Source organism: Coregonus lavaretus (assembly GCF_964263955.1).
Source record: "Coregonus lavaretus genome assembly, chromosome: 30".
NCBI classification, from domain to species: Eukaryota; Metazoa; Chordata; class Actinopteri; order Salmoniformes; family Salmonidae; genus Coregonus; species Coregonus lavaretus.
The window spans coordinates 33,951,788-33,975,076 of record NC_140017.1 but is presented as its reverse complement, the minus strand read 5'-3'; the positions used below and the strand labels follow the sequence as shown (position 1 = coordinate 33,975,076).

At 46.3% G+C, this 23,289-nt stretch overlaps 1 protein-coding gene across 1 annotated transcript in view; it reads right to left on the bottom strand.

Annotated features, from left to right (window-relative positions):
- The window catches only part of LOC311106220 (protocadherin Fat 3-like), a gene marked incomplete at its 5' end in the record, with an annotated part of 31,047 nt that overhangs the window by 7,219 nt on the left and 539 nt on the right, over nucleotides 1-23,289 (bottom strand). Inside the window, 13 exons of the mRNA XM_084148523.1 lie at nucleotides 1,230-1,343; nucleotides 3,428-3,884; nucleotides 4,274-4,547; nucleotides 7,847-8,000; nucleotides 10,875-11,118; nucleotides 12,014-12,238; nucleotides 13,136-13,293; nucleotides 13,463-13,597; nucleotides 16,616-17,417; nucleotides 17,723-17,920; nucleotides 18,104-18,247; nucleotides 20,193-20,330; nucleotides 21,748-21,962. Coding sequence (XP_084004649.1) covers nucleotides 1,230-1,343; nucleotides 3,428-3,884; nucleotides 4,274-4,547; nucleotides 7,847-8,000; nucleotides 10,875-11,118; nucleotides 12,014-12,238; nucleotides 13,136-13,293; nucleotides 13,463-13,597; nucleotides 16,616-17,417; nucleotides 17,723-17,920; nucleotides 18,104-18,247; nucleotides 20,193-20,330; nucleotides 21,748-21,962 — 3,258 coding nt within the window. The remainder of the gene's footprint in view (nucleotides 1-1,229; nucleotides 1,344-3,427; nucleotides 3,885-4,273; nucleotides 4,548-7,846; nucleotides 8,001-10,874; nucleotides 11,119-12,013; nucleotides 12,239-13,135; nucleotides 13,294-13,462; nucleotides 13,598-16,615; nucleotides 17,418-17,722; nucleotides 17,921-18,103; nucleotides 18,248-20,192; nucleotides 20,331-21,747; nucleotides 21,963-23,289) is intronic.

Genomic DNA, 23,289 nt, shown 5'->3' with positions numbered 1-23,289 from the left:
TGTGTGCATACTGTCACTTCCAAATTAAAACAACAATCTGACAGGTGTGGAAATTCACTGGATTAAAATCAATGGATTAATCACTGGACAGTTTAATCTCCATCTCTTCATTCAAAGACTCAATCGTTGACACTCTTACTGACAGTTGTGGCTGCTTCGCGTGATGTATTGTTGTCTCTACCTTCTTGCCCTTTGTGCTGTTGTCTGTGCCCAAAACTGTTTGTACCATGTTTTGTGCTGCTACCATGTTGTGTTGCTGCCATGCTATGTTGTTATCTTAGGTCTCTCTTTATGTAGTGTTGTGGTGTCTCTCTTTATGTAGTGTTGTGGTGTCTCTCTTTATGTAGTGTTGTGGTGTCTCTCTTTATGTAGTGTTGTGGTGTCTCTCTTTATGTAGTGTTGTGGTGTCTCTCTTTATGTAGTGTTGTATCTCTTTATGTAGTGTTGTGGTGTCTCTCTTGTCTTTATGTGTTTTGTCCTATATTTTTTATTTTATTTTTTATCCCCCGTCTCCACAGGAGGCCTTTTGGCTTTTTGTAGGCCGTCATTGTAAATAAAAATTTGTTCTTAACTGACTTGCCTAGTTAAATAAAGGTTCAATAAAGAAAGAAAGAAATAAGAAAATAAGAAAAAAACTTCCAAACATGAACAAATTATATGAAACACATAAATCAAACAATAAATCACCATGATTTGAGGAAAAACAAACTAACACACTGGATAACAAATAGTTTTCCTGAAACACTTTTATAACACAGCAGGAGTAAATGTATCTGTTGGAGAGAGGGCTTTAGGAGAGAGGGCTTTAGGAGAGAGGGCTTTAGGAGAGAGGGCTTTAGGAGAGAGGGCTTTAGGAAACAATAAACACTCCAGGGTTCCCATAGTTATTGTTAATCACAGCATCTCTTTTAATGCTCTAACATCAAACCACCCCCGACTCCTCCCCTAGTCCCCTATCTCTTCGGTGTTTGCTGATCTAAATGAACTGTTATTGACGCAATATGGTGACGGCGTCACCTCATCCGATTTGCTTTAGGGAGCTTCAGCCATATTGCTTTCACATACAGTATCTGGTTCCTCTGAATCTGCCGACAGCAAAGGGTTATGATAGGGGGTTAGGGGAAGACAGGACTAAGTTAAGGGTTGCTATCGAACTGGATGGCAGACTAGCTCACTGTCGTTATGGTTGTGGCCAGAAAGAGGCACGAGAAAGGAGGGGCGTGTTTTACCGTTGTCATCGCAGGAGTCGGACTGGAAGGAGCTCAGTGATTGGACCTCAGAGTTGCTGCCCTTGTTGCTCCCTGAGAAACAGGTCATCTCTTCACCCATATCTACCATTTTACCTGCAGGGAGAGGTCAGAGGTTAGAGGTCAGGGTGTCAGAGGTTAGGACGGCGGTGGGAGCAGGCCAGGGAGAGTTGGCCCTCTGCGAGGTTAGTCACAGAAGAAGAAAACAGGCTCGTTAGTACTAGGGCTGTCTTTGTTGTGGCACAAATCACACACACACACTTCGGCTCCAGTGACAACAATGCGGGCAAGGAGAGCTAGAGGTACCACACACACACACTTTGGATTTGGGAATCAAAGCCAGCTCATAATTAGGATGGTCTTGATAAACTGAACGTGATACTCTCTGAGTGTAGTTGTGTGTAATATGAATATGGAAATTGAACAAACAACGCACTCCCCCCTCAAGGGTTCCTGGAAAAGAGGGATACTCAATCACACAAACATACATTTGAATATACAGTCGTGGTCAAAAGTTAAGAATGACACAAGTATTGGTCTTCACAAAGTTTGCTGCTTCAGTGTTTTTAGATATTTTTGTCAGATGTTACTATGGTATACTGAAGTATAATTACAAGCATTCCATAAGTGTCAAAGGCTTTTATTGACAATTACATTAAGTTTATGCAAAGAGTCAATATTTGCAGTGTTGGCCCTTCTTTTTCAAGAACTCTGCAATCCGCCCTGGCATGCTGTCAATTACCTTCTGGGCCACATCCTGACTGATGGCAGCCCATTCTTGCATAATCAATGCTTGGAGTTTGTCAGAATTTGTGGGTTTTTCTTTGTCCTCCTGCCTCTTGAGGATCGACCACAAGTTCTCAATGGGATTCAGGTCTGGGGAGTTTCCTGGCCATGGACCCAAAATGTCGATGTTTTGTTCCCCGAGCCACTTAGTTATCACGTTTGCCTTATGGCAAGGTGCTCCATTATGCTGGAAAAGGCATTGTTCGTCACCAAACTGTTCTTGGATGGTTGGGAGAAGTTCCTCTCGGAGGATGTGTTGGTACCATTCTTTATTCATGGCTGTGTTCTTAGGCAAAATTGTGAGAGAGCCCACTCCCTTGGCTGAGAACCAACCCCACACATGAATGGTCTCAGGATGCTTTACTGTTGGCATGACACAGGACTGATAGTAGCGCTCACCTTGTCTTCTCCGGACAAGCTTTTTTCCGGATGCCCGAAACAATCGGAAAGGGGATTCATCAGAGAAAATGACTTTACCCCAGTCCTCAGCAGTCCAATCCCTGTACCTTTTGCAGAATATCAGTCTGTCCCTGATGTTTTTCCTGGGGAGAAGTGGCTTCCCTTCTTGACACCAGGCCATCCTCCAAAAGTCTTCGCCTCACTGTGTGTGAAGATGCACTCACACCTGCCTGCTGCCATTCCTGAGCAAGCTCTGCACTGGTGGTGCCCCGATCCCGCAGCTGAATCAACTTTAGGAGACGGTCCTGGCGCTTGTTGGACTTTCTTGGGCGCCCTGAAGCCTTCTTCACAACAATTGAACCTCTCTCCTTGAAGTTCTTGATGATCCGATAAATGGTGGATTTAGGTGCAATCTTACTAGCAGCAATATCCTTGCCTGTGAAGCCCTTTTTGTGCAAAGCAATGATGACGGCACGTGTTTCCTTGCAGGTAACCATGGTTAACAGAGGAAGAACAATGATTTCAAGCATCACCCTCCTTTTAAAGCTTCCAGTCTGTTATTCTAACTCAATCAGCATGACAGAGTGATCTCCAGCTTTGTCCTAGTCAACACTCTCACCTGTGTTAACGAGAGAATCAGTGACATGATGTCAGCTGGTCCTTTTGTGGAAGGGCTGAAATGCAGTGGAAATGTTTTTGGGGGGGATTAAGTTCATTTTCATGGCAAAGAGGGACTTTGCAATTAATTGCAATTCATCTGATCACTCTTCATAACATTCTGGAGCATATGCAAATTGCCATCATAACTGAGGCAGCAGACTTTGTGAAAATTAATATTTGTGTAATTCTCAAAACTTTTGACCACGACTGTACAGTATGCGTGAATGCACACAAGACACTCACAAAAACAAACACGTATGAACAAAGACTGTACCACACACAAACATATTCAAATTCATCACACTAACACATAACTATGCCAGCCACGCACACACACTGACCCTCATCGCAGTCCCAGGGGCTCTTGTGGATGGAGTCACAGTCGGAACGACAGGGCGAGACAGGTGGCAGGTTGGGCGCCACGCTACACACCACCACCCCCCTCCGCGTTGTGCCTCCCAGAATCCTGGGAGACTCTGGGTGGAAGGTGCTCATCTCAGTGTGTTCCACGCCTCTCCCGTCCGCCATCTTCTCCAGCGTGGACCGCGGCTCGCCTTGGAAACAGGGCGTGTACGCCATGGGCCTCACAGGCACCTGAGGTGGGCCGAGCATCCCAGCTCCGCCCCCTATCACCGTGGCACAGAGCCCCGCTTCGGCGTACAGGTTCAAGGGGTCTCCTGGCGTGCAGCGCAGGGTCTTGAACTGAACCCCGTTGGCCTTGTTTAACAGAGCTGCTGTTGCTGGATCTTGGACCAGTGTCAAGTTGTTACGGGAGTAGTTCTTCTGGAACACCTGGAGCCAAAATGTTTTTATTGTATTTCTTGTAAAATTACAGATATAGGATCTTAAACCAGTTTCTGTGGTAGAAAAATAATCCTGCAGCAACAGGAAATGTGACGTTTTATGTGGATTATAATTCATGGACATTTTTGTAGGGGTTGATACATTTCTCTTAAGGGAAATTCAAGTCTGACATTTCTGTGGAAATTAGAAACTTCAGAAGCCTTTTTAAACCTCAAATACAATACAAGTTTTAAATGTACTGCATCGCAGCACAGGGTGATCAAATTAAGATCCTACATCTGTAAAAGCAATGAAGTCTGAATTATTTGATAAAACTTACACATTTCATCGTAAAAATAAAAACACATGAGAATAATTAAACAACACAATACAAATACCTTCTTGCGGAAGGCGATGAAGAGGATGATGAGGGTGACGATGACGAAGAGGACGACAGCAATGCCGATCAGTTCTTCTTTCCCCACCACGGCGTGTCCAGCCTGCATGTCTGGTACCACCACGGGCCGCAGACCGCAGCGCTGGCCCACGAAGCCTGCCGTGCAGTTACAGTAGAATGAGCCGTGCGTGTTGACACACAAACCGCCGTTCTCACATTCTGCCGCGCCGCCCGTGGCTCCGCTCCGCTCACACTCATTTAAGTCCTCCTCGCACCTGGAGAGGGTGAACGGAGGAGGGGAGTGAGAGAAGGAAGACGAGAGAGGGATGAGGGGAGAAAGAGGGGTTGTTAAAACTTTGTTTGGTAATCAGTTTGGATAGTCCGACTTACAGTTGCCTCTATATACTCCAAAAACAATCCTTGATGTAGGTATCAATAGATCTGAACCTTTGTCACTTCAGTTGGCACTTTAAAAACTCTTACAGATAATTTGTGGGTCATTTAATTCAGTTGAAGTCGGAAGTTTACATACACCTTAGCCAAATACATTTAAACTCTGTTTTTCACAATTCCTGACATTTAATCCTAGTAAAAATTCCCTGTCTTAGGTCAGTTAGGATCACCACTTTATTTTAAGAATGTGAAATGTCCGAATAATAGTAGAGATAATGATTTATTTCAGCTTTTATTTCTTTCATCACATTCAAAGTGGGTCAGGGCTTTGCTCGCACACGCTTTTTCAGTTCTGCCCACAACTTTTCTATAGGATTGAGGTCAGGGCTTTGTGATGGCCACTCCAATACCTTGACTTTGTTGTCCTTAAGCCATTTTGCCACAACTTTGGAAGTATGCTTGGGGTCATTGTCCATTTGGAAGACCCATTTGCGCCCAAGCTTTAACTTCCTGACTGATGTCTTGAAATGTTGCTTCAATATATCCACATAATTTTCCTTCCTCATGATGCCATCTATTTTGTGAAGTGCACCAGTCCCTCCTGCAGCAAAGCACCCCCACAGCATGATGCTGCCACCCCCGTGCTTCACGGTTGGGATGGTGTTCTTCGGCTTGCAAGCATACCCATTTTTCCTCCAAACATAACGATGGTCATTATGGCCAAACAGTTCTATTTTTGTTTCATCAGACCAGAGGACATTTCTCCAAAAAGTACGATCTTTGTCCCCATGTGCAGTTGCAAACCGTAGTCTGGCTTTTTTATGGCAGTTTTGGAGAGTGGCTTCTTCCTTGCTGAGCGGCCTTTCAGGTTATGTCGATATAGGACTCGTTTTTACTGTGGATATAGATACTTTTTACCTGTTTCCTCCAGCTTCTTCACAAGGACCTTTGCTGTTGTTCTGGGATTGATTTGCACTTTTCGCACCAAAGTACGTTCATCTCTAGGAGACAGAACGCGTCTCCTTCCTGAGCGGTATGACGGCTGCGTGGTCCCATGGTGTTTATACTTGCATACTATTGTTTGTACAGATGAACGTGGTACCTTCAGGCATTTGGAAATTGCTCCCAAGGATGAACCAGACTTGTGGAGGTCTACAGTTTTTTTTCTGAGGTCTTGGCTGATTTCTTTTGATTTTCCCATGATGTCAAGCAAAGAGGCACTGAGTAGGCCTTGAAATACATCCACAGGTACACCTCCAATTGACTCAAATTATGTAAATTAGCCTATCAGAAGCTTCTAAAGCCATTACATCATTAAAGGCACAGTCAACTTAGTGTATGTACACGTCTGACCCACTGGAATTGTGATACAGTGAATTATAAGTGAAATAATCTGTCTGTAAACAATTGTTGGAAAAATGACTTGTGTCATGCACAAAGTAGATGTCCTAACCGACTTGCCAAAACTATAGTTTGTTAACAAGAAATTTGTGGAGTGGTTGAAAAACGAGTTTTAATGACTCCAACCTAAGTGTATGTAAACTTCCGACTACAACTGTATCTTGTTTCGTCTCTATTGTTGCCATTGTCCTGGCTGGAAGAAGGTTCAGTGAACGGGGGGGTGAAGTGTGAGGTAATACAGTAAGGGGAGTGCGAGTGCTTCTCAAATGTATTGTTTTATCCGTTCTCCACACTCTCATCCTCACAAGGACGTACTCAGGAGAACGTGGTCGGAGAACGCACTCGGAGCATGAGAGTGTGGAGCACAGTAGTATGCATGTTGAAAAACAACCCTAGTCTCCTATGTTCCCTATCAAATAACGAACATGCCGAGGTTGACTTTCCTGATCTTTCTCATCTGAAATTAAAATGGCTTCGATGATGGAACACAAGCTGCTGGTGTGCGCGTGCGTGTTTCAGCGAGTAAGAAAAGTGTATAAGTGTTATTACACCCTGCCCACATGTACATATTACCTAAATTACCTCGACTAACCTGTACCCCTGCACATTGACTCTGTACCGGTAACCCCTGTATATAGCCTCGCTACTGTTATTTTATTTTACTGCTGCTCTTTAATTATTTGTTAATTGTTATTTTTTACTTATCTATTTTTTACTTAACACTTATTTTTCTTAAAACTTCCTTGTTGGTTAAGGGCTTGTAAGTAAGCATTTCACTGTAAGTTCTACACTTGTTGTATTCGGCGCATGTGGCAAATAACATTTGATTTGATTTTGAATTAGTGACCTTGTGACTTTGCTGCACCTGCTATTTCAACCTCTAAATGCCCGGCTATGAAAAGCCAAGTGACATTTACTCCTGATGTACTGACCTGTTGCAACCTCTACAACCACTGTGATTATTATTTGACCCTGCTGGTCATCTATGAACGTTTGAACATCTTGAATAAAAATCTGGCCTTAATGGCCATGTACTGTTATAATCTCCACCCGGCACAGCCAGAACGGGACTGGCCACCCCTCAGAGCCTGGTTCCTCTCTAGGTTTCTTCCTAGGTTTCTTCCTTTCTAGGGAGTTTTTCCTAGCCACCGTGCTTCTAAATGTGCATTGCTTGCTGTTTGGGGTTTTAGGCAGGGTTTCTATATAGGACTTTGTGACATCTGCTGATGTAAAAAGGGCTTTATAAATACATTTGATTGATTGATCGACTGCCTGTAGCCTTGATTTCTGAGGCATAATATATTCTAATGTAACACAGTGGAACACCCCTAAACCCCTGGAGAGAAGGAGACAAGCAGAATTAAATGTCATATATTTTTTCTCTTTCAACTCTTTGAATGAATCTTACAGGCTGCAGGCAGCTTGGGGGCTCTGCCTCTTCTACTCATCTGCCTATAACTGTAGAGAAGAGCTGGTTTATACTGCCACCTAGTGGAAATTACGAGGCATTGCATTTACAGTGACGTTATTTATGACATCCCTTATATTATATCCACTACTTGGGCCAGTAGGAAGCTGAACCCGTTAAAACAAACAGGTCATTTAAAAGGTGGGTGTTTATGTGTCTCTCTGTGTGTGTGTGTGTTAAAGGGTGTGGTTGTGTCTGTCATATTCTGTGTGTCTGAGATAGTCAACTCCATGGGTGTGTGTTCAGGACAGGAGTGTGTTGGCGTGTATACTGTATGTTTACAGTGTGGTCATTAGTTTGATAGTAACTCACGTGGTGCCCTTGAAACCGCTCCTGCAGCTGCAGAGGAAAGCGCTGCCGATGGCTTTGCACACGGCGCTGTTGTGGCAGGGGTTGGGAACGCACGCCGTGATCTCTGTCTCACAGCGCCCCCCAGTGTACTGGAGACTGCAACTACAGGCAAAACCTGATGAAGAGAGAGAGAGGGAGAGAGAGAAAAGAGACAAAGGAGAGAAAAAATGAAAATAGTAAATTAAGTAAATGTACATTTGAGTCATTCAGCAGACACTCTTATCCAGAGAGACTTACAGTTAGTGCATTCAACTTAAGATAGCTAGGTGGGACAACCACACATCACAGTCATAGTAAGTACATTATTCTTCAATAAAATAGCGATCAGCAGAGTCAGGGCTAGTAAAGGGGGAAAGTGTGTGTTAAATGAAGTATTCTGCATACAGGGGTGGTGCTATAATTGAACAAAGCATTCAGACCATCACAGAAGATTCAGATCACACTCACACTCCATCAAACACACACTCACATTCCATCACACACACACACACACACACATTCCATCACACTCACACTCCATCACACACACACTCACACATTCACTCACACTCCATCACACACACACTCCATCACACGCACATTCACACTCACACTCCATCACACACACACTCCATCACACTCACACACACTCCATCACACATACACTCACTCTCCATCACACGCACATTCACGCTCACACTCCATCACACACAAACTCCATCACACTCACACTCCATCACACACACTCCATCACACACACACACACTCACACTCCATCACACGCACATTTACACTCACACTCATTACACACACACACACACTCCATCACACTCACACTCCATCACACACCCACTCCATCACACACACACACTCCATCACACACACACTCCATCACACACACACTCACACTCCATCACACATACACACACACACACTCCATCACACACACACACACAAACACACAGACACACTCCATCACACTCACACACACACTCCATCACACTCACATTCACCCTCCATCACAAACACACATTCACACTCCATCACACACACTCACACTCCATCACACACTCACACTCCATCACACTCACACTCCATCACACGCACACACTCACACTCCATCACACACACTCACACTCCATCACACACACTCACACTCACACTCCATCACACTCACACACCCATTCACACTCCATCACACACACACACATACACTCACACTCCATCAAACACACACTCCATCAAACACACACACTCACACTCCATCACACACATACACTCACACTCCATCACACTCACACTCCATCACACACACATTCACACTCCATCACACACACACACATACACTCACACTCCATCAAACACACACTCCATCAAACACACACACTCACACTCCATCACACACACACTCCATCACTCACACTCTCCATCACTTACACTCTCCATCACTCACACACTTGCACTCATTACACACACACTCATTACACACGATCACTCTCCATCACACACACAGGAATGTGTTCAGTGCCATGGAGATTAGTGTGTGCATTGTTTGAGCTTTGGCGGTGCTGCCAGGGATAGTTGGCCTGTGGTTGATGAGAGCTTGCCAGCCTAAACACAAACACACACACCTCTAGGAAATCACACGGCACACACACACACAAAAGCTCACGCAACTGGGAAATCACACTGACACACACAGTCACACACAAAACACACAACAGGAAAATCACAAACACACACACACACCTCTAGGAAAACTCAGGGAAATGTCATTGTGTTATCGACACAGCGCAGACACCACACACACAGTGGGATACCGGAATACATACACACACACATACTCCGATAACCTTTACAAAGAGGTTGGGCAAGCCAAAAAATTATAGCAAATATTACAACAAAAATCCCCATTCACTGAACCTTCTTACAGCCAGGACAACCATGACAAGTCCCAGAATGCTGTGCTCTTTTCAGAGCGCTCCGCCTCTCGTTGTGAATGAGAAATGCAAGCGGGGAAACTGGGAAAGACCAACCCACGGGAGCGTTAAGTCACTCTCTCTGTGTTGAGTCTTGGCCTTGATGTGTTAAGTCAGCATGTTAAGTCAAGGGGTCACCCTGCTGAGTCCAGGGAGGGAATTTCGATAGAGATTACATTTAACCAGACTTCCCTACTGACTCCAGTACAAAATGCCAACGGCTGAGAAAAAGAAAAACGAAATGTGTCTTGAGCCCTGACTGTAGTCAGATTTGAAAACGATAAGATTCGTTAATGTAGGACTTTTGAGTTCAGACAAAAGGAGGAGAGACATGAACAGACAGAAAAACTAAGAGCAACCGGAGAGATATAACGACACAAAGACAGGAAGACAAGAACAGAAAGAAGGCAGACAAAAACGGGCAGATAAAAAGAGAGAGAGAGAGAGAGAGAGAGAGAGAACACAGACGTGATGAAGGAGTATGGGAGGCTATTTCACAATCATACCTGTGGGAAAAACAGTGGGTCAAGGACAGTTTAATTAGGAGTTAATTATGGATTAATAATAGATTAATGTTGAGGGGAGATCCAGATCTCTGGAGAGGTTATAGTCTGCTAGCTGGGACAGGGGCACACAGGCTGGCACAGAAATCCTCCTATCAGTGTGTGTATTATGGACACTAATGGTCACCAATAATCTCTGTCCTCAAGAGCTACAGGGTGGTGCAGACTTTTGTTCCAACCCAGGCAGTTTGTTTCACACGTGCACCAGAGGAGGCTGGTGGGATGAGCAATAGGAGGACGGGCTCATTTTAATGGCTGGACTGGAAAAAATTGAACGGTATGAAGCACATCAAACATATGGAAACCACATGTTTGACTCCGTTCCATTTATTCAATTTCAGCCATTAAAATGAGCCTGTCCTCCTATAGCTCCTCCCTCCAGCCTCCTCTGGCGTGCGCGCACACACACACACACACACCCTATCTCGCGACCACATCCATTTCCCTCTTGCAGTTCCCCAGACTCACCACCGGAGGGCAGGCTGTTGCAGGTGGCTCCGTGGAGGCAGGGCTGTTTCAGGCAGGTGTCGGGGTAGAGAACACAGCCCAGCTTCAGCTCTGTTAGGCCCACCACCTCAGCATAGCGACTCCTCTTGTTCTGCAGGGGCAGCTCATTGTTGTTGAGCATCACAGAGTCCAGGCAGCCCTGGAAACCATCCGTCACCCAAGGACCCTTCTTGTCTGTCAGGCTGCGAGAGTTAGGAGGTTGTACCTGTGGGGAGGGGGGAGGGGGGAGGGGGGAGGCGAGAGACATGAGTGACAAATCGGATTTATGTATACAAACAAACTAACAAATAGTGTACTGTATATGAATAGGTATAGCACACAAGTCATGTTCAGACAACAATATAAAAGACTAAGATTCTGATCCCCACATACCCTAAATACAGTACATTAATAAATACACACACGCTGTATTCCTCAGAGCTTCCTATCCAGAGCTTCCTATCCAGAGATTCCTATCCAGAGCTTCCTATCCAGAGCTTCCTATGCAAAGCTTCCTATGCAGAGCTCCTATCCAGAGCTCCCCGTCCAGAGTTTCCTATCCAGAGCTTCCTACCCAGAGCTTCCAATCCAGCGTCTTACCTTGTGTTGTGTTCATCACTCTGACAAGATGAAATTGGTAAGAGCATTATAGAGAAACACTATACTCACACATACAAATCCATGACGCTCGCACATGCAAAACACACACAGCCACGCCCATACAAACATATTAGTGTCCCTAACACACTCACAACAACCCCCCCCACACACACTCTGAAAAAATCTGTCACACACCCATACCCAGAAATTTTTGTTTTACTATCCTTGTCGGGACCAAACAATTGATTCGCATTCAAAATCCTATTTTCCCTAACTCCTAACCCCAAACCTAACTCCTAACCCTACTTCTAACTCTAACCCTAATTGTAAGTCAAACCCTAAACCTAACCCCTAAGCCTAAAATAGCCTTTTTCCTTGTGGGGACCGGCAAAATGTCCCCAATTTTCCTTGTTTTACTGTCCTCGTGAGGTCTTCTGGTCCCCACAAGGATAGCAAAACCAAAAACACACACACACACACACACACACACGCACACCCCTTCCCCCCCACACAAAGCCCACCTGTGCTCCAAAGTAGATACACCCATCTGCCCCTAGTGGTTGGAAGCTTGGCGGTCCTCTCCTCCTCTCCACATAGCTGTCGTCCAGAGACAGACTGGTGAAGTTACGGTTGAGCTCCAGAGTCACCGTGTGCCAGTTACCATCGTTGATGGGCCTCCCAGAAATACCCAGCATACCAGGGCTGTTCCCACAGTCCAGCTGGAACCACAGCTTACCCTCCTCCAGCTGTCAATCACAACAAGAGAGGCAGGGTTTAGACACAGATGAGAGCGGATAAAGTGGCTTAGCCTCGGGTAATAACAAGGGTGGATCGTGCTGTGGGTATCCAGACTATCCATGCCTGTTTCCAGGTATGTGTACCTTGAGTATAACACAGTAGTCTGAGCACATGTCTGTTATGTTCAGTATAGTACAGGGATTAGCATGTATAGGTGTGTACCATAAACAGGGGTCAGCGTGTGTGTACCTTGAGTATAGTGCAGGGGTCAGCGTGTGTGTACCTTGAGTATAGTGCAGGGGTCAGCGTATGTGTGTGTACCTTGAGTATAGTGCAGGGGTCAGCGTACGTGTGTGTACCTTGAGTATAGTGCAGGGGTCAGCGTACGTGTGTGTACCTTGAGTATAGTGCAGGGGTCAGTGTACGTGTGTGTACCTTGAGTATAGTGCAGGGGTCAGCGTACGTGTGTGTACCTTGAGTATAGTGCAGGGGTCAGCGTACGTGTGTGTACCTTGAGTATAGTGCAGGGGTCAGCGTATGTGTGTGTACCTTGAGTATAGTGCAGGGGTCAGCGTGTGTGTACCTTGAGTATAGTGCAGGGGTCAGCGTATGTGTGTGTACCTTGAGTATAGTGCAGGGGTCAGCGTACGTGTCTGTACCTTGAGTATAGTGCAGGGGTCAGCGTGTGTGTACCTTGAGTATAGTGCAGGGGTCAGCGTGTGTGTACCTTGAGTATAGTGCAGGGGTCAGCGTGTGTGTACCTTGAGTATAGTGCAGGGGTCAGCGTACGTGTCTGTACCTTGAGTATAGTGCAGGGGTCAGCGTGTGTGTACCTTGAGTATAGTGCAGGGGTCAGCGTGTGTGTACCTTCAGTATAGTGCAGGGGTCAGCGTGTGTGTGTGTACCTTGAGTATAGTGCAGGGGTCAGCGTGTGTGTACATGATGATTCCTCTGCTCTGTAGAGTTCTGATCCTCAGTCCTAGCTTCATCTCTCCTGTCCTCCCTCCATCAGACACTTTATACTTGATATAGCTGTTCCCTGAGAAACTCAGAGACGTGTGACCTGCACACACACACACACCAAACACACACACACCAAACACACACACACCAAACCCACACACACGCACGATTTAATACATTTTGTTCTATTTCCATCCACAAATTACATCACATTTACAACGGACCCAAACATTCAAGACCCCTGGACAAATAAACCCACATCAACGCACCTGCACACTCTCCTAGTTTCCCTGGTGGACACTGGCAGGCGTACGGTCCTCTGGTGCCCTCTGTGCCCACACACTGCATGTCTCCTGGACAGGGCTGCTCATCACACAACTCTGAGGCTGGGGGACAGCTACCATCTGATGGAGGGAGAGAGGGCGAGAGAGAAGGGGGAGGGAGAGAAAGGAGGGGGAGGGAGAGAGAGGAGGGAGAGAGAGAGAGAAAGAGAAGGGGGGAGAGAGAGAGAGAGAGAGAGAGAGAGAGAGAGAGAGAGAGAGAGAGAGAGAGAGAGAGAGAGAGAGAGGGGGAGGGAGATAGAGAGAGAGAGAGAGAGAGAGAGAGAGAAGGGGGAGGGAGATAGAGAGAGAGAGAGAGAGAGAGAGAGAGAGAGAGAGAGAGAGAGAGAGAGAGAGAGAGAGAGAGAGAGAGAGAGAGAGAGAGAGAGAGAGAGAGAGAGAGAGAGAGAGAGAGAGAGAGAGAGAGAGAGAGAGAGATAGAGAGAGAGAAAGAGAGAGAAGGGGGAGGGAGATAGAGAGAGAGGGGGGAGAGAGAGAGAGAGAGGGGGGAGCGGAGGGGAAGAGAGAGAGAGGAGAGAGGAGGGGAAGTGAGCGGTGAAACAAAGGAGAGAAAGGAAGAGTGGGGGGAAGCAGGGGAGAGATAAAGGGAGAGAGAGAGAGGGAGGGGGAGTGGTTAAGGGTGAAAGAGAACACAAAATGAAAGAAAAGGAGAAGAGAAGAGAAGAGAAGAGAAGAGAAGAGGAGAGAAGAGAAGAGAAGAGAGAGAAGAGAAGAGAAGAGAAGAGAAGAGAAGAGAAGAGAAGAGAAGAGAAGAGAAGGAGAGGGTATGAAACAGAGTGAGACAGAAGACAGAGGACCATGGATAGAAGGAGGAAAGGGGCCGAGAAGCGTGAAACGAGAGAACGGGAGAAAAGAAAGGATGAATGAAGACAGCGAGAGAGGACAAGTTCTTTTAGGGTTATTCTGAGTAGAGGCAGCCAAATCCTCTGCCAAGTGTCCCTAGGAGACATGCTAATTACATTAGCCACAACATGCTAATTGAATCTACTGGGGGGAGGGGGGGGGGGGGGGTCTGACTAATCCCAGGGGTCAGATACACACTCAAGATGCCCCTGGTGGATTATGACCATCAATTTATCATTATAGTATTTATACAATCAGACAGAGTGTTTTCTACAGTGCAGATCATGCAGACGTCAACAATGCCTACTGTACAGCTCTCTAAAGGACACTTTGGGACACTTTTGTTTGTGTGTGTATTTCTGTATGAGTATGTGAGTGCATCATTATGGATATACAGTACCAGTCAAAAGTTTGGACACACCTACTCATTCAAGGGTTTTTCTTTATTTTTACTATTTTCTACATTGTAGAATAATAGTGAAGACATCAGAACTATGAAATAACACATACAGTAAGGGAAAAAAGTATTTGATCCCCTGCTGATTTTGTACGTTTGCCCACTGACAAAGACATGATCAGTCTATAATTTTAATGGTAGGTTTATTTGAACAGTGAGAAACAGAATAATAACAAAAAAATCCAGAAAAACGCATGTCAAAAATGTTATCAATTGATTTGCTTTTTAATGAGGGAAATATGTATTTGACCCCTCTGCAAAACATGACTTAGTACTTGGTGGCAAAACCCTTGTTGACAATCACAGAGGTCAGACGTTTCTTGTAGTTGGCCACCAGGTTTGCACACATCTCAGGAGGTATTTTGTCCCACTCATCTTTGCAGATCTTCTCCAAGTCATTAAGGTTTCGAGGCTGACGTTTGGCAACTCGAACCTTCAGCTCCCTCCACAGATTTTCTATGGGATGAAGGTCTGGAGACTGGCTAGGCCACTCCAGGACCTTAATGTGCTTCTTCTTGAGCCACTCCTTTGTTGCCTTGGCCGTGTGTTTTGGGTCATTGTCATGCTGGAATACCCATCCACAACCCATTTTCAATGCCCTGGCTGAGGGAAGGAGGTTCTCACCCAAGATTTGACGGTACATGGCGCCGTCCATTGTCCCTTTGATGCGGTGAAGTTGTCCTGTCCCCTTAGCAGAAAAACACCCCCAAAGCATAATGTTTCCACCTCCATGTTTGATGGTGGGGATGGTGTTCTTGGGGTCATAGGCAGCATTCCTCCTCCTCCAAACACGGCGAGTTGAGTTGATGCCAAAGACCTAAATTTTGGTCTCATCTGACCACAACACTTTCACCCAGTTCTCCTCTGAATCATTCAGATGTTCATTGGCAAACTTCAGACGGGCCTGTATATGTGCTTTCTTGAGCAGGGGGACCTTGCGGGCGCTGCAGGATTTCAGTCCTTCACGGCGTAGTGTGTTACCAATTGTTTTCTTGGTGACTATGGTCCCAGCTGCCTTGAGATCATTGACAAGATCCTCCCGTGTAGTTCTGGGCTGATTCCTCACCGTTCTCATGATCATTGCAACTCCACAAGGTGAGATCTTGCATGGAGCCCCAGGCCGAGGGAGATTGACAGTTATTTTGTGTTTCTTCCATTTGCGAATAATCGCACCAACTGTTGTCACCTTCTCACCAAGCTGCTTGGCGATGGTCTTGTAGCCCATTCCAGCCTTGTGTAGGTCTACAATCTTGTCCCTGACATCCTTGGAGAGCTCTTTGGTCTTGGCCATGGTGGAGAGTTTGGAATCTGATTGATTGATTGCTTCTGTGGACAGGTGTCTTTTATACAGGTAACAAGCTGAAATTAGGAGCACTCCCTTTAAGAGTGTGCTCCTAATCTCTGCTCGTTACCTGTGTAAAAGATACCTGGGAGCCAGAAATCTTTCTGATTGAGAGGGGGTCAAATACTTATTTCCCTCATTGAAATGCAAATCAATTTATAACATTTTTGACATGCGTTATTCTGGATTTTGCTGTTGTTATTCTGTCTCTCACTGTTCAAATAAACCTACCATTAAAATTATAGACTGATAATTTCTTTGTCAGTGGGCAAACGTACAAAATCAGCAGGGGATCAAATACTTTTTTCCCTCACTGTATGTGGAAAAGAAAAACCCTGTAATGAGTAGGTGTGTCCAAACTTTTGACTGGTACTGTACATTGATACGATACATGAGTGTATATCTGTTGGTGTGTATGTGTGTGTGTGCATGTCCTCACCAGTGCAGGTGCAGCGTGTGGTCCTGTGGAAGCGTGGCGACACAAAGCTAACCCTGGGTGTGCTGTAGGTGATGAGAGCGTTAGAGTCCAACACAATGCTCTGCTCACACTGGGCCCCGCGACACTCCAGCCCAGAACAGTTCTTATCCAAGATGGCCGACACCCTCAGCACTTCCTCCAGCTGCCTCCGAGAGGCGCTCAGCTTCTGGGTCAGGTACGCTGCCTTGTAGAACCCTCCCCCAGCCGTCTCCACGGCAACCAGCAGATCCAATTGGCTGGTCCCGCCCACGGGCTGCAGACTGAGCACGTGCAGCGCATCCTGCTTCTGCGTCGCGGCGGCAACCTTCAGAACTTTCACCACGTTTTTCAGATGTGTGGCCACGAAGTCGTGGGGTTGCACACTCTCGAAACGTACTGTAACCGCCTCCCGCAGCATCTCTGGCGATGCCTGCTCCACGTGCACGCTCACAGCCACGGGCACGGCGAAGCGTCCATCACTCACGCTGGCATTGAGGGAGTAGCGGCCGGAGTCCAGGCCTCCCAGGGCTATGATCTTACCGTCTCTCGGACTGATCTTGAAGAGGGAGCGTTGAGACGGAGGTGCGTGGCCGAAGGTCAGGACATCGTAGGGGTCTGCGTCGGTGGCGTGCAGCTGGCCGATGACTCCTCCAGGAAACTCGTCCTCCATGGTGATGATGTGGACCTCCAGGGGTAGTGCTACAGGCCGGTGAAGGCTCTCCTCAATCACACGCACCGTCAGGGTAGAGGAGGAGGACAGACGGGGCTTACCGGAGTCCCTTACCTAGAGGTATGGGGAGTAGGGGAGAAGCAAACGGTTAATTAACACAGAGCCAAAAAACATAAATCACAATGCAACTCCATGTGTGATTTAGTAACAGACTTTACACAAGCTAGCTGGTTGTAAGACCTGGTGTTGACACTAACAGAGTTGACCCGCTGGTTATAAGACCTGGTGTTGACACTAACAGGGTTGACCAGCTGGTTGTAAGACCTGGTGTTAACACTAACAGGGTTGACCAGCTGGTTGTAAGACCTGGTGCTAACACTAACAGGGTTGACTGAGATTATCTAAAATGACCTTCTTACCTGGACTTGGATGACATACTCCGTGGCCAAGTCCCTCCTAAACACCTGATTGGCTAGCAGAGTTCCATCCCACTCCAGTGTAAACTCTCCACCCTCGTTCCCTGATAAGATGCGGAACTCAAAGGGCGGGCCGTTATGGGAGGAGTCCTGGTCTATGACGGACAGCTGCAGAATGCTGGTGCCGATGGGCTTGTTCTCCTGTGATTGGACAGTACGAGAAGGGAAATTAGATTAGATGCAAGACGGAGTGTGTGTGTGTGTGTGTGTGTGTGTGTGTGTGCTTCTTCTGTAAGAAAGGATATGTGTGTGAATATCTATGTCTATGTGGATGTCGGTGTGTATGGAGTTCACCAGAGCTGTCAATCATGTGAGTAACAGTACCTGTATGACTGTGGTGAGATTGGCCGGGGTGAAAGTAGGCGGGCTGTCGTTGATGTCTGAGATGTCGATGTTGACCATCACCGTTGACGACATGGGCGGAACACCACTGTCCAGAGCCCTGACCGCCAGAGAGTAACCAGACACCTAGAGAGAAGAAAAATTACATGTGTTTCCCTTGAAACTTCACGTCGAGAAACGTTGTAATAATTTCATGCCTGATAACGATAATAGGATCGAGAAAATCATACACAGCAATTTCCATGCAAATCAAATTCATCACACATTAACCAATGATGACAAGTCTCTAATCAAATATCCTCCTGGATACGCATCCTTATGTGGTACTCCCTTGAATATCAGCAGACCAAACAAGGACGTAAGGGCGCTGATTAAGTGTGTTGTGATTGGTTGTGGGCGCATCCTTTGATCCTCTGAAACACACTCCTGTGACTGACACATTCCTGGCGTGTCCTACCAAGCATGTACCCTGGGTTTCTGTCTCTGTCTCTCAGATTCACTCTACACTCTAAGACAAAAGGGTTTCAAAATGGTTATTCGGCTGTCCCCATAGGAGCACCCTTTTGGGTTCCAGTTCTACATGGAACCCAAAAAGGTTCTACCTGGCACCAAAAGTGTTCTACCTGGAACCAAAATGGGTTCTTTAAAGGGTTCTCCTACGGGGACAGCCGAAGAACCCTTTTAGTTTCTAGATAGCACCTTTCTTCCTAAGAGTGTACCTGAGGGAACACTGTCAAGTCTATCTCAGGTAGACAGGATTTATTATCTTAGGGAGTGAAGACACACACACACACACACCTTATTCCCTACCACGCTAGCTGCAGGGTATCTTTCCACATAAAGCTCTGTAATAACAGCCTAACTAAACACAGCAGAAAAATGCAATAACTGAAAACAAAAATAACAACCTTTCACTCTGAGAAATGAAAAAATAAACCACAATAAACAACCACAGTGCTGCTTGGGAGAGAGTAAATTAGAATAACCTGTATGGAAATAGTGGTGCGTGAAGACACACACACACACACACACACACAGGGCTGTGCTCTTTCTGATAACCCAAACACACTTTCATCAGCTCTTTAATCCCCCACAAGCCCAGGCGTTCTCTTTGGAGCGCGCTCAGATCCGCTCTCCGCACTGTCAAGGGTCACACTCATAAATTCTTTATGAGGGAATTGGAAGACACACTCGGAACGCTTCAAGCAAATAAAAGAAGAGGGAAGAAAGCAGGAAGAGGAGGGATGGGATGCAATGCTCTAACCAGAGGAACTGAACATCCTCCATGAGAGAAATGGTCAGGAGGAGCTAGCTAGCTGCAGGAGGATAAAAGGTGGAGGTGTTTGTTTGTGATGGTGATGTGGTGGTGTACGTGTCAGAGACAGTAGTTGTTATTAGTGTTCATGCTGTGGTTGTATTGGCCGTAGTGTTGGTTTGTTTCTGTGTGTGTGTGTTTACCTGTGTGTGTACCTGTGTGTGTGTGTGTGTGTGTGTTTACCTGTGTGTATGTGTGTGTACCTGTGTGTGTGTGTTATCTGTGTGTGTGTGTGTGTGTGTGTTTACCTGTGTGTGTGTGTGTGTGTGTTTACCTGTGTGTATACCTGTGGATGTGTGTGTTTACCTGTGTGTGTGTGTGTTTACCTGTGTGTGTGTGTTTACCTGTGTGTGTACCTGTGTGTGTGTGTGTTTACCTGTGTATGTATGTGTGTGTACCTGTGTGTGTGTGTTACCTGTGTGTGTGTGTGTGTGTGTGTGTTTACCTGTGTGTGTGTGTTTACCTGTGTGTGTGTGTGTGTTTACCTGTGTGTGTGTGTGTGTTTACCTGTGTGTGTACCTGTGGATGTGTGTGTTTACCTGTGTGTGTGTGTGTGTGTGTGTTACCTGTGTGTGTGTGTGTTTACCTGTGTGTGTGTGTTTACCTGTGTGTGTGTGTGTGTTTACCTGTGTGTGTGTTTACCTGTGTGTGTACCTGTGGGTTTACCTGTGTGTGTGTGTGTGTGTGTGTGTGTGTGTGTGTGTGTGTGTGTGTTTTTACCTGTGTGTGTACCTGTGTGTGTGTGTGTGTGCTCACCGTCTCTCTGTCCAGCTGTTTGTTGACCTTCACCATGCCAGAGAGAGGGTCTATGAAGAACTGGTTCTCTCTGTCACCACTGACGATGGAGTAGAGGATTTCACCATTCACCTGGCTGTCTACATCCTCAGCTGTCAGCTAGAGGAGGAGGAGAGGGGGGTTAGGCAGGGACTCTCCAACACACACACACACACACACACACACACACACAGTAAGATGGTTAGTGTTTCCTAAATGTTTCCTCGAGTACCCCCATCCAGTTGAACTTATTGGATGTATCCCAGAACGAGCACACTTGACCTTATTAATGAAGGGCTTGATGATTAGTTCAGATTGAATCAGGTGTGTTTGTAACAGAAAAGTTCAAATGAGTGCAACCCGACTGGGGGTACTCCTGGAGAGGTCTGGGAAACATGGCTGAACCAGTCCAGGTTAAAGAGACTGGGGGTACTCCTGGAGAGGTCTGGGAAACATGGCTGAACCATTCCAGGTTAAAGAGACTGGGGGTACTCCTGGAGAGGTCTGGGAAACATGGCTGAACCAGTCCAGGTTAAAGAGACTGGGGGTACTCCTGGAGAGGTCTGGGAAACATGGCTGAACCAGTCCAGGTTAAAGAGACTGGGGGTACTCCTGGAGAGGTCTGGGAAACATGGCGGAACCAGTCCAGGTTAAAGAGACTGGGGGTACTCCTGGAGAGGTCTGGGAAACATGGCTGAACCAGTCCAGGTTAAAGAGACTGGGGGTACTCCTGGAGAGGTCTGGGAAACATGGCTGAACCAGTTGTGACGAGGTGTGAAAGAAGGAGTCAGGCGCAGGAGGTAAAATACCGAAGTCCAGAGTTAAACTGTTTGCATAAATCAAACGCCCCAAGCGTCAAACGACACTGTATAAGGGAACACATCCACCTTGGCAAATAACCCAGTGAAATGTAGCTCAACCGAGCTACATGCTCTCACAACAAAACAATCACTCACAAAGACAAGGGGAACAGAGGGAACACTTATACACATACTAATTAGGGGAATGAGCACCAGGTGTGTGTGATTGACAAGACATGACAAGTGGAGTGATGATAATGGGATCGGCAGTAGCTAGTACTCCGGTGACGGCGAACGCCGAAGCCTGCCCGGACAAGGAGGGGGGGGGCAGCCTCGGCGGAAGTCGCGACACCAGTCCAGGTTAAAGAGACTGGGGGTACTCCTGGAGACGTCTGGGAAACATGGCTGAACCAGTCCATGTTAAAGAGACTGGGGGTACTCCTGGAGACGTCTGGGAAACATGGCTGAACCAGTCCAGGTTAAAGAGACTGAGGGTACTCCTGGAGAGGTCTGGGAAACATGGCTGAACCAGTCCAGGTTAAAGAGACTGCGGGTACTCCTGGAGACGTCTGGGAAACATGGCTGAACCAGTCCAGGTTAAAGAGACTGCGGGTACTCCTGGAGACGTCTGGGAAACATGGCTGAACCAGTCCAGGTTAAAGAGACTGCGGGTACTCCTGGAGACGTCTGGGAAACATGGCTGAACCAGTCCATGTTAAAGAGCCAACAGGACATACCTTGACGACGGACTCTCCGATGGTTGTGTCCTCGGATACGACAGCAGTGTAGACGTCTCGGCTGAACATTGGTGCATTGTCGTTGATGTCCGTCAGGTTGATGTTTACCATGGTTACGGCGCTTAGGGGCGGGGTTCCACCGTCTCTGGCCTCCACAGTAAGGAAGTAGTCTTTACACGTCTCAAAGTCCAGAGGCTTGGACACAGCGATGGCACCTAGTACAAAGAGGGTGAAAGGTCAATAGGTAGGTAGGGATCCTACTTCTAACACCATGTAGAAGTATGTAACATGAATTTGCAAACAAAGACATACAGTACCAGTCAAAAGTTTGGACACACCTACTCATTCAAGGGTTTTTCTTTATTTTTACAATTTTCTACATTGTAGAATAATAGTGAAGACCTCAAAACTATTAAATAACAAATACGGAATCATGTAGCAACCAAAAACGTGTTAAACAAATCAAAATATATTTTATATTTGAGATTCTTCAAATAGCCACCCTTTGCCTCGATGACAGTTTTGCACACTCTTGGCATTCTCTCAACCAGCTTCATGAGGTAGTCACCTGGAATGCATTTCAATTAACAAGTGTGCCTTCTTAAAAGTTAATTTGTGGAATTTCTTTCCTTCTTAATGCTTTTGAGCCAATCAGTTGTGTTGTGACAAGGTAGGGGGGGTACAGTGGCATGCAAAATTATTCACCCCCCTTGGCATTTTTCCTATTTTGTTGCCTTACAACCTGGAATTAAAATGGATACTTTGTAGAGCCACCTTTTGCAGCAAGTAAAGCTGTAAGTCTCTTAGGGTATGTCTCTATAATCTTGGCACATCTAGCCACTGGGATATTTGCCCATTCTTCAAGGCAAAACTGATCCAGCTCCTTCAAGTTGGATGGGTTCCGCTGGTGTACAGCAATCTTTAAGTCATACCACAGATTCTCAATTGGATTGAGGTCTGGGCTTTGACTAGGCCATTCCAAGACATTTAAATGTTTCCCCTTAAACCACTCGAGTGTTGCTTTAGCAGTATTTTTAGGGTCAATGTCTTGCTTGAAGGTGAACCTCCGTCCCAGTCTCAAATCTCTGGAAGACTGAAACAGGTTTCCCTCAAGAATTTCCCTGTATTTAGCGCCATCCATCATTCCTTCAATTCTGACCAGTTTCCCAGTACCTGCCGATGAAAAACATGGTGTTCTTGGGGTGATGAGAGGTGTTGGGTTTGCGACAGACATAGCGTTTTCCTTGATGGCCAAAAAGCTCAATTTTAGTCTCATCTGACCAGAGTACCTGATTCCATATGTTTGGGGAGTCTCCCACATGCCTTTTGGCGAACACCAAACGTGTTTGCTTATTTTTTTCTTTAAGCAATTGCTTTTTTTCTGGCCACTCTTCCGTAAAGCCCAGCTCTGTGGAGTGTACGGCTTAAAGTGGTGCTATGGACAGATAATCCAATCTCTGCTGCGGAGCTTTGCAGCTCCTTCAGGGTTATTTGGTGTCTTTGTTGCCTCTCTGAATAATGCCCTCCTTGCCTGGTCTGTAA